Source organism: Panthera pardus, unplaced genomic scaffold (assembly GCF_024362965.1).
Source record: "Panthera pardus isolate Hobbes unplaced genomic scaffold, ASM2436296v1 HiC_scaffold_6, whole genome shotgun sequence".
Classification (NCBI taxonomy): Eukaryota; Metazoa; Chordata; class Mammalia; order Carnivora; family Felidae; genus Panthera; species Panthera pardus.
The window spans coordinates 135883073-135895203 of record NW_026526991.1 but is presented as its reverse complement, the minus strand read 5'-3'; the positions used below and the strand labels follow the sequence as shown (position 1 = coordinate 135895203).

The following is a 12131-nucleotide window of genomic DNA, read 5'->3' as shown; positions in this document are numbered from 1 at the left end:
TATATGTTTACTGCTTCTTTTTCTATTTTTTTTTAACTGGAGGAATAGTGTTAAAGTCTCTAACTATAATCCCGGATTTGTATTTTTCTTCTTTCAGTTCTATCACATTTGCTTTATGAATTTTGAAGCTCCATAATGTAGGTACAGACACCATTAGGATTTCTATGTCTTCCTGGTGAATTAACCCCCTTATTATGTAATGTCCCTCCTTATCCCTGGTAATATTCCTTATTCTGATGTCTACTTTGCTGTTCATACAAATACTCCACATTTCTTCTGATTATTGTTTGCATGGTATATCTTTTTCAATCCTTTTTCTCCTAACATATCTTTGCCTGTATATCCTAAGTGGCTATTTTGTAGTCAGCATATAGTTGAGTTTTTTTTTTTAATTTAATTGAACAACCTCTGTTTTTTAATTGGTGTGGTTAGATCACTTATATTTAATGTAATTTTTGATGTGGCTGGATTTAAGCCTACCATTTTTCTAGATGTTCCTGTTTGTTCCATCTGATCATTGTTCATTTTTCCTCTTAACTCCCTTTTTTGGGTTGATTATTATTTATTATCCCACTTTATCTTCATTGGTTTATTATGTGTACCACTTTAAATTATTTTTAGTGATTTTGCTAAGGTAAAGAATATACATCTTTATTTTATCAGAGGTTACCTTCAAATAATATTACAGCATCTCACATATAGTTAAGAACTCTACCAATGCATAGTTAACAATTTCTCCCTCCCATTTTTTTGTTGTCATACATTGTACTTTTATATATTCTATAAATGCAATACTTTGCTACTATTTTTGTTTTAAATAGTCAAATATTTTTAGAGTGATTTAAAAGAAATAATATATTTTATTTACCTCCATTTTAATCCTTTCCAGAGCTTTTTTTTTTCAGATATCCAAGTTTCTGTTTAGGATTATATTCCTTTTGCCCAAAGAACTTTTTAAAGTGTTGCTTATGGTGTAAGTCTGCTGGTGATGAATCCTTCTACTCTTTGTTTGTCAGGGAAAGTCTTTATTTTGTTTTTATTTTTGAAAGATATTTTCCTGGTTATAGAATTTCTGGAATGACAGATTATTTTGTTTTGTTTTATTTTAGGACTTTCAACATGTCACTCCATTTTCTTGTGGCTTGCATAATTTCTGATAAGAAGTCTGCTTAAATTCTTATCTTTGTTCTTCTATGTGGAAAGTCTCTTTATCCACTTTATCATAATTTTTCTTTATCTTTGTTTTTCAGCAGTTTGAGTATGATGTGTTTCAGGATGAGGGTTTTTGGGTGGGAGAGGGGGGTGGACATTTACCTTGTTTGGTGTTCTCTGAGATTCCTGGATCTGTGATTTAATATCTTTTATAAATTTGGGGATATTCTCAACTATTATCTCTTCAGATATTTCTTGTGCTTCATTCTCTCTTGTTTCTGGAATTCTGATCACACATAGATTAGCCTATTTTCTGTTGTCCTACAGATCTTAGATACTTTGTTCCATTTTGTTCTCTCTCATTTTTTCTCTTTGTGTTTTGTTAGAGTAATTTCTACTGACCTATATTCAAGTTAACTGATTCTTTGGCTGTGTCTTTGGCTTTGTGCCATCAGTGTTCTGATAAGTCTGTCAAAACCTTTCTTCATTTCTATTACTGATTTTTTTTTAAATTTCTAACATTTCCATTTGACACTTTCATATGGTTTCCACCTCTCAACTGAAATTCCACATTTGTTCAGAAATACCATCCATCCTTTCCACTGAGCCATTAGCATGTGGATGATATTTATTTTAACTTTCAGTCTCATAGTTCCGATTTGGGGGTCATCTCTGAATCTTGTTATTGCTTTGTCCCTTAATAGTGGGATTGTGTCGTTGCTGCTTTTTTTGAGTGTCATGTAATTTTTAATTGAATGCTGGACCATGTGTGTAGAACTGAGATAAATAGTATTTATGCCTGAAAATGAGAAAGTTTCTCCTGCTAGACTGATAGTGTGGGGGGATTGGTCAGTCTAGTCAGGTTTTGAATTGGGTTTGGATTTTGTTGTTCTGTGGTTACCTTCAGAACACCACTGGCTTCAAATTCCTCTAGTGGTAACTTGTGGTTAGGGCGGGGGCTGGAGTGCCAGAGGGCTTCTCTCTGTCCCTAATCCTCCCTCATCTTTTGTCCTTCTCTCTGTATCTAAACCACAAGAGGACTTCTCTACACCCTTGCTCACCACACCCTCAGTGATTGACTGCTGTGCTTGTTACTTGGTGCTCACTTGCTGGAGGTGGTGGGGTCAGGAGAAGTTTGCTGTTGTCCTAGTCCTATCCCAGTCTTAGGATGCCTTGTGTATCTGGCTCTCGGGGTTGGAGCTTTCAATATATGGCTCCTTACTTTCATGGCATGCAACTTCTCCCTTATATCTTTAACAGGTTTTGTGTAGAAAAAAAGCTTCCTTCCCCTTGTCCCACAGTAGTGGACTTCCAGTGGAATTGGTATAGGATCCTGAGCCAGGACCAAGTATGTGTGGGTTTATTTCTGGACTTGGTATTCTGTTTCATCAATCAATATATTTGTCTGTTAATCTTGACACCAATACTACTATGTCTTGATTATTGTAGCTTTATAATAAATCTTGAAGTCAGGTAGTATAAATCCTGCAACTTTGTTAATCATTTTCAAAGTTGGGTTTGGTCCTTTACTGAATTTTAGAATAAGTATATCAGTTTCTACCAAAAAAAAAAAAAAATCCCTTTGAAAGTTAGATTGGAATCGCATCAAATCTAGAGATCAAGTTGGGGAAGAAGTGACATCATAATAATATTGAGTCTTCTCAATATCTATAAACAGTATCTCTCTCAATTTATTTAAGTCTTCAGTAATTTATCTCAGAAATTTTATATAGTTTTTGGTTACCAGTTTTGCACATTTTTTTTTTGTCAGATGTATTCCTAAATATTTCCAAATTTTTATGTCAACACACATGGTATTTTTTTTCAGTTTCTAACTTCTTATTGCTAGTATTTTATATATTGACATTTGTGAGTTAATTGTGTATTCTGAAGCCTTGCTAACCTCACTTCTTCTAAGAGCATTTTTGTAGATTCCATAGGATTCTCTATGGAGATGATCACGTCATGAGATTATTTGAGTATATTTCACGATTTCATTTTATCCACTCGGCTTACTAACTGTAATTCTTTGTTGTATTATTTTGGTGGTTGGTTTAGGATTTATAGCGTATTTACCTCATCACAGCTCACCTTCATATGACATTATACTGCTTTGCATATGCAGTTCTTATGGACCTTAAGCAATATACTTCCATTTCTCTTCTAGCCTTTGTGCTATTGTTGTCATACATTTTACCTGCACATATGTTATAAACGCCACAATAGATTATTATTATTTTTGCTTTAAACAGTTGGTTATTTTACTGGCTACAGATTTTAATAGATACTTCCTCTGTATTATTCATCATTTCTGGGTGTTTTGTAGCAGGAGAGTTTTTATTTAGAATATCTACTCTGTCATTTTGCCGAAAAAGGAAACCTACTAGTGGTCTTTCCATTGTGAACATGCCTCAAGAAAAGATAACAATTGATATATGACTGCACAAGGGTATCAAGACATTGAAGCCAGCCCAGTCAGCCACACAATGACCAGTTACTTACTATACAAAGCTAAACTCATAAATATAACAGAGATAATACATTTGATTGTACCAATAACCTTTCTTTCTAGAGGCCTTAATCATATCTTTCGATACTCAATTATAATTTCTGTATATATTCTCTCAGAACATTATTCCTTCGATATTCCGTGTAAGCACGTCTTGCCTCATTTATAATATTGTGAGTTCCTTGTGGAACATAATATTATGGTGAATGGATTTCACAGTTCTCTGCTGCTCCCACAGTGCTAGGTAGGCCTGGTAGGTCATAGGTGTCTTCTGGGGTTAGTGGCTTATGAATACACAGAGAGGAATGGATGAAGTAATGAACATAGCAGTAAACTTAAGGTTCTGGGATTTTGAAAATTCTCAAGTAGCCAAAAAAATCATATACAAGCCCCAGTGATCACAAATGAAGTCACCAAAATAGCGTGGAGGGCCACACCTCTCTCTATTTCACAGAACCTGTGAATCAGACTCCTCTGTCAAGTTGATTTACACAGTCTAATATATTAAGTATCCTTGGCCCAGTCTCATATCCAGAGTTCAAAAGGTATCCTGTTAGCATGCCCTTCCCGTTCTTTAAGGAGAGTCGGAATCCATTCCCATCTTTTCCCTCTTATTCTACCAAGTATATGTCCACAGCATGCCAAGTGTGTTAAGATACAAAGAAGAATAAGATGTAATTTCTCCCCTCAAGAAGCTCACTGTGATGCTGACACATCAAAAGCATAAAGGCCTTGTGTTCACAGTAATCCATTTTCCTTCATTTTCTAGCTGAAATGCCAGCCAAGCCAACACATTTATTTCCTTTTGGCACTCACTTTGTTAATCATTTTCAAACTTGAGTTTGGTAAACACTCTATATCCAGGTCATTATCTTTAACTCATCAATTCTTTTCTTTCTCTCTCAGGCTCACTAACAGAAATTCCCAATCCACTTTTTGTGTGGCAGATGAATTCATCATAGTTCAAGTCCTTAAATATTGATTTTTGAGGGATCAGAATAGTTGAGTGGCTAGAGGGTAAAGAGCAAAGAAAAGAGAAAGAATGAAATAGACTCTATACTTGTAAGACTCAAGAGGAAATCTGCCCCCTCCTCTCTTCCTTATTGACACTGTCTTGATTCAGGATTTCATCACCACTTACTGGAACTATTACAAAAGTTTCCAACTTAGCTTCCTGCCTTCAGACCCTTCTGACTACAGTTTACTCTTCACATTCTTTACAAGAGTAATCTTTCTACCATGTAGGTCCAATAATGTCCCTCCTGCCCAGAGACCTTCAATGGCTTCCTACTGCTCGAAAGATCAAGTCTTTCCTAATAGAAAACATTCAAATAACGTCAACCATGTTTAATGAGTAACATGGATATGACTCCCAAGTGTATATACTGGGGGGGGGGGGGGGGGGTGGGGGGGGGTGGTTATACATGTTTTCACTGAGTTACTCACTATTTGGTAAGATCAATTTGGCAAAGGTGATTTAGCCCAAACAAGTTAGTTGAAAGTGATGATTTGATTGAAAAAGAATATCCCCAGGAGTATTTCCATTTTTTGTTTTTAGATGTTGAGGCATTTTCCCTGCCCTTTTTTGCTCTGTATAGCTTATTTTCATCCAGTTATTCCTACTGTGTGCTTTTTAGAACATCAAATATTTAAAAAAACTTTTATTTTATATATATGTATATGTATATACATGTATGTATATATGTACATATGTATGTATATATGTATACAGAGAGAGAGAGGGAGAGAGAGAGAGGGGGAGAGAGAGAGAGGAAGAGGGAGAGAGGGAGGGAGAGGGAGAGAGAGAGGGAGAGGGAGAGGGAGAGAGAGAGGGAGCGGGAATCTTAAGCAGGCTCCGTGCTCAGCTCCCAATATAGGGCTCAATCCCACGATCCTGGGATCACGACCTGAGCTGAAATCAAGAGTCAGCTGCTCGATCGACTGAGCCACCCAGGTGCCTCAGAACATCCAACATTTTGAAACGACCTAAATATCCAGCCTACACACATCTCTAGCCATAAGGAACTGTTTAAACAAACTGCAAAAATGTTATAAAATTTATGTATAAAACATTATAATATGTATAAAAGTATGCACAAATGTTATATATGGTAACTTTATAGAACGCATTTGCAAACTTTATGAAGTCATGAAAACATTGCCAAACAAGATCAGCTATAATTAATTAAAAATGCATCTGAGAAAACCCCCAAATTCTACATCTTTTTTTGTGCTACTTCTTTTGTAGTTTGATTTTCTCTTTACAAAGGCAATTTAAATTATGAGAGAAAAATAAGAAAAGGCAGACAACTAAGCAGACTTACACTCACACACACATGACCCATAGTATCTCCCTGCTCAATGACAACTACTTAAGGATCTTCTAGTAAAAACTGAATAATATGATGCATATTATTTGAAAGGAACTTCACTTTGCTTATGCAGTCCTCCACTGTTGAACACTTAGGTTGATTTCAGTAAATCCCATATTTTGTGCATTAAAGTTTTCATCAGTGTTTTGTTATGAGTAGCAGCACAAAGCAATTATAACTAGATAAGATGGATTTCAAATAAAAAAAAGGAAAGGTTTGAGTAAAACTCCCTAGAATTCTGCAAACAATGGTTTAAAAAATGTTTAAGCACACACAAGTTGTAAAACCACCCCAAAGTGTACTAACACCCTGTACAACGAAACCCAAGTTGGTGAGATATATTTATCTTCAAACAAATCATCATTTTCTCCAGCTGCTTTTGGAAAATCATCTTCAACCTTTCAGGTTGTGAGGATCTTTAAGAATTAAATTACTTCATGCTCAAGTTGATGGGTTTCCCCTCCAAATCATGCCTTTTGAATGAGAACAGATAACAGCAACTTGCTGTGTCTGTTAGCACTGCAAAGTAGCAGGAGCATATCTGAGACTGTATTATTTGCTCAGCTGGTGATAAGGAATGGGCTTCTCTCTATAATTTCTGACCAGGATCATAGTACCAAGTAGCAAATTTAATCATTTGTATCCACTTCCCTTCCTAGCTCATTGAAAAACGTTGGGCACAGTCTACTCTGTTAGCTCTCTGTTCATCTTTTCCCTAATACTCTGTTGTCTTGATTACTGTGACCTTATTAACAAGTCTCAAAGTCAGAAGTATTATTTCCAATTCAGTTGTTTTTCAAAGTTGTTTTGGCTACACTGTGCCTTATGCATTTTCATGTGAAATCTGCCATCAGTTTGTTGATTTCTGCAAAAAGCCTGCTGAAATTCTGACCTGGGTTGGGGGAGGGGAGTGTTACCTTAACAATATTGGGTTGTCCAGTCCATGAGCATGGTATACAGTCTCCATCTGTTTAGGTCTGCTTTCATTTCTCTGAGCAGTGGTTGGTGGTTTTTAGTGTCCAGGTCTTTCTCACTTTTTGTCAGATTTATCCGTAAGCGGGTCGTACTGTTTGATGCTATTGAAAATGATTCCTATTTTTTAAATTTCAATTTCCAATGGCTCATTGCTAATGTATAGAAATGTAACTGATTTTCACAGACTAATGTTTTGTCTACAGCAACCAAGGCTTAAAGAACAGCTGATGTTCAAAATAAGTGTAAGAAGAATTCAGCTCAGATCATCTTTTCAACAAATAGTGCTAGAACAGTTGGATATCCATTCGCAAAACAAAACCTGAAACCAAACCAATAGGGAAGCTTCAATCCATACTTTACATTATATAGAAAATTACTCAAAAAGGAATCACAGACATAAATGTAAAACCTTAAAGCTATAAAACCTCTAGAAGAAAATCTTTGTGACCTTGAGTTTGGCAAAGATTTCTTAGAGATGACACTGAAAGCTATTAAAATACATAAAAGAAAAATTAATAAATTGAGCTTTCTCAGAATTAAAAATTTCTGTTCTTCATCAGATACTGTTAAGAGAATGAAAAGATAAGCCACAGACTCTGAGAAAATATTTGCAAATCATATCTGATAAAGGTCTTGTATCCAAAATATATAAAGAATGCTGGAAACTCAATAACAATTCAACTCAATTTTTAAAAGGGCAAGAGGTTTAACCAGATGCTTTACCAAAGAAGATACATTGGTGGCGAATAAGCACATGTGAAGATGCTCAACATTATTAGCTATTAGAAAAATGCAAATTAAAATTACAAGGGTCCACTACCCACCTATTAGAATGGGTACAACTAAAGAGACTGATGAACCACACACACACACAATTTGGCAAATATATGAGGTGATGAATGTGTTAAACTTATGATGGAAATCATTTCACAAGAAGTACATATATTAAATCATTGTATTGTACACCTTAAATTTACATGATGTTATATGTCAATTATGTCTCAGTAAAGCTGGGAAAATATTTTAAAGGAAAAAAAAAAACTGATCATACCGAGTGCTGACAAAGATGTGGAAGAATTGGAACTCAGACACTTGCTGGTGGGAATGTAAAAATTAAACACATACATGCCCCATGATTCAGCCACTCCACTCCCACCTTCTCTACCCAAGAGAAATGAAAGCCTGTGTCCACACAAAATCTACATATGAATGTTCATCACAGCTTTAAATGTAATAGCTTCAAACCAGAAACAACCCAGATGTCCAGTAAGAACTGAATGGATAAACAAACAGTGTGATACTCATGCAATGAAATACTACTCAGCAATAAAAAGGAGTGAACTATTGATACAAAGGACAAGACGGAGGGAGAATTATCAGAATAATGACTATGCGTGAAAGTAGCCAGACAAGAAAGAGTACACATTGGATGATTCCATATATATAAAATTCTAGAAATCACAGCAAGCCAAAAGTGAAAGGCCATGGTGGTGGCCTGGGGGGGATAGAGCATCACGCAGGACAAGAGGAAACTTTCGGTGGCGATGATTATATTGACCTTCTTGATCATGACGGTTCCACAAGTGTATACATTTACCTCTAAACCCATCAGATCATGCAATTAAATGTATGAAGTTTATTATATCCTGTATTTCAATAAAACGGTTCAAGAAACACAGGAAACATCAGGAGCAGCTGAATGGCAGCAGTACCTTGGTGAGGCCAACAACCACGCTGTGGCTGATGAGCTTTGGAGACCTTTCCTCTGCGCTTGGAAGGGTACAGCTCAGCCTGGCTGGGCTCAGACTAAAGCTGCACCTCACTTCCACATCGTGCGGGTACAGTTGCCCCGGTCTGCTGGCTACCCCGCACGCTGGCTAGCGAGCTGAGAGGAACTGACTAGGTCACCAACACAAGTCAGATTCTCAGATGTGGGGGGAAATCCATAGTGTCAAGAAAATAAAACTTCATGAAAGCCCGCAGAGCTACAGGGTTCACACCAACCCAGCCGCAGCAGCAGCAGCAGCCGTGGATGGATAGCTCTGATCACCTACTGGGCGGACAGACTGGACCGACTCGGTGTAAATGATGGAGAGTCTTGCCTTACACACACACACACACACACACACACACACGCACGCACGCACACACATCACGGGGTTAACCAACTCCCGGAGAGTGTACGATGGGTGGATGGCCTTCAGTGAATCCCTGGCCCCCCCCCCCCAATTCTATGCACGTGCATTGATGCATTTTTCTGGGGAGAGGGTTCCGAGCCCTGTTGAGACCCTCAGGTCGCTTCCTGACTGTAAAAGGATCAAGAAACGCTGACAAGGACAAAGCCAGACCGTCTATGCTTTCTCCTCCCTGCTCTCTAGCTCCCCGGGACGAGAACCTGGGAGTCACTCGTTCGGGTCTTCCTGCTGAGATTACATCTGACGACCCACGTTCGTCGCGAGCGCACCGAGCCATCACCGGCTTGGTCTCTTCCCCGCTGGCCCGGGTGCGCGGACCCCAGGCTGCTAACCCTTTCGCGGTTTCCTGCTGCTTAGGAATCTGCACTCACCGGCCGCACACGTTTTCTCTCCGCAGGGACGCAGCCCCCACCCCGTCCTACCGCCGCGCTCCGGGTCCGAGGGCAGAGACCCAGAGACCGGGGGTCTTCCTCGGACCTCCGCGGGCTCTGCCAGCGGTGTAGACGGCACCGTTTTCCCCCGGGGGGTGGGGGGTGGGGGGCTCAGACAGCCGCCTTCCCAGATTTCTCCGAGCGCCTGGGAACCTCCGGCCCGGAGCCCCGCTGGCGACCCCGGCTCCGTCCCTTCGCCTCGGAAGCGGGGAAGGCGCGGCTCGCGTGCCGGGGGTGCGGGCCCTCCCCGCCGCCCAGTCCACGTGTCCCCGCGCGTGGGCGCAGCGTCGGGTCCTGGGCACCGACCCGCGGCCGCGGTAGGTGGGGCGCCCCCGCCGCCTCTCCCCCCCACCCCTCCCCGCCCCGCGGGGGACGCGCGCCTCTCCCTACCGGGCGTCGCCGGCGGCCGGAGCAGCAGCAGCAGCAGCAGCAGCAGCGGCAGCGGCGCGGGGAGGGCGCGGAGCCCGCAGCCCTGGGGCGGCCGCCGGCCCATGTCCGCACGCTCGGCCGCGCTCCGGCCCGCCGGCCCCCGGGCTCGCGGCCGCCCCGACGCCCCGCCGGCCGCGCGGGCAGATGCCCGACCGTCCCCGAGGCGGTGGCGGGCGCCACTCCCGGGACTGGCCGCCCCGCCAGTCGCATTCGCTTTCGCTTTTGCTTTGGCCCCCGGAGGGCTGGGGAGAGGTGCGGAGCCGTGACAGATGGGTGACTCAGCATCCCCACCCCCTCCTCTCGGAAAAGCCCCGCCGCCGCCGCCGCCGCCGCCGCCGGGCCCCCCGCGCCGCCGCCCGCGTCCCCGGAGCGCCCCGGGCTGCGCGGAGAGGGGTCCGCATCGCCACCTGCGCAGGCCCGCGGTCCTGCCCCTCCGCCTGTCTCCTCGCCCCCGGGGTCCCCACTCGGCCACCGGGGCTCGTGTCCCCTCGCACAGGGCGTTCGCGACGCAAACTCTTATCAGCGAGCGCGGCTGGTGGGCGTTCACACCTGATTGCTGCGGCGCCCCGGGCACCTCCCCTGTCGCTGGTCCCCGCCTGTCGCTCCGACCGCCGCTTTGCCGGTGTCCCTGCACTTCTGGGCCGGAGACCGGCTGGCGGGCGAGTGGCCCTGAGCTCCGCTGGTGTCGTCCGGTCTCCGTGGGCGACGGCGGAGGTGTCGCCGCGCTGTGGCCGGTCGGGCCGCCTGCCTCCTGTGCCACCTGCGCTTTGTCCAAATCCGGGGGCGCCTTTCTTCCCCAAGGAAATTGCAGACATTTGAAGGGGGCGTGGAGGGCGCGGGGGGAGCAACGAAAGGCCCGGCAGTTCGCGTCTCTGTGCCCCGGTGCCTCTCGTCAGACAAGCGCTCCTAGTTTTCCGTCTGCCTCTTTGGCAGGCGGGTTATTTTCCCTTCTTGGGATCTCAAGCGGCGCCTGAAGTTGTTTCGAGCCGGTCTGTGATGAGAAAGCTCAGAAACTCCCGGTCACAGGACTGACATTAGGCAAGACGGGGCCTCTCTGCTCCGCGTTCCGTTCCCCCGGTGGGAGCATCTCCAGTGACTGCCATATAGTATCCCAACCAGGAAGGGGACCTCCATGCGATCCGTGGGCCTTGTTCGAATTTTGTCAGGTTCCCATGCGTCCGTTCGCGTGTGGATTCAGTTCTGTGCAGGTGTGACACATGCGGATCCGTCTGTGACCAACGCTGTCAAGACGCAGAAGGGATGGGCCACAAGGAGGGATCCGTCCTTGTTACTTTTATGGCCACGGCCACCCTCCTCTCACACCCTCCCTGAGCCCTGGCAACGGCCGATCTATGCTCTATGTCTGTGATTTTGTCATTCGAAGAATGCGTGTGAGAGGCGGACTTTCTTCACTCAGCATAATCCCCTTGAGATCTCTATCAGAGATCTTGCCCTGTGAGAAGTTGCATTTGTGACTAGCACTCATGATGGTTTCTGTCTTTTTTTTTTTTTTTTTAATTTATTTTTGAGAGAGAGAGGGCGCAGGGGAGGGGCATAGACAGAGGAAGAAAGAGGATCTAAAGTGGGCTCTCTGCTGACAACAGCGAGCCTGATGTGGGGCTGGAACTCACAAACGGTGAGATCATGACCTGAGCCGGGAACTCGCCAACCGATAGATCAGACAGACGCTCAGCCGACTGAGCCACCCAGGTTCCCCGCTGGTTTCTTTTTTTAAATGTAGGAGCTCTGCCATCCGCCATGCAACAGCCCTGTGCTATTACACATGCGTTCGTTTCCTAGGGCTGGTGTAGCAAAGTACCAAAGCTAGGTGGCTTAAGACAGCACACTGATTCTCTCACAGTTGTGGAGGTCAGGAGTGTTGGCTGGGCCACGCTCTCTTAGAAGGCTCTCCAGGCAGATCCTCCCCTGCCTCTTCCAGATTCTGGTGTTTGCTGGCAATTCTTGGTGTCCCGGGGCTGGTACATGTGTCCTTCCAGGTACATGGCCATCTTCTCCTGTATATCTTCACGTCATCTTTCTTCTGTGTGTGCAGTGTCCCCAGTCCTAA

General features: G+C 43.4%; 2 protein-coding genes across 3 annotated transcripts in view; one reads left to right on the top strand and one right to left on the bottom strand.

Moving 5' to 3' along the window:
• The window catches only part of IL15RA (interleukin 15 receptor subunit alpha), a 51081-nt gene extending 40482 nt beyond the window's left edge, over positions 1-10599 (bottom strand). For both annotated transcript variants that reach the window (XM_019460873.2, XM_019460874.2), the window contains exon 1: positions 10025-10599. In XM_019460873.2, coding sequence (XP_019316418.2) covers positions 10025-10127 — 103 coding nt within the window. In that variant the 5' untranslated portion in view covers positions 10128-10599. The remainder of the gene's footprint in view (positions 1-10024) is intronic.
• Positions 1-12131, top strand: part of FBH1 (F-box DNA helicase 1) — a 183398-nt gene that overhangs the window by 104954 nt on the left and 66313 nt on the right. The window lies entirely within an intron of this gene.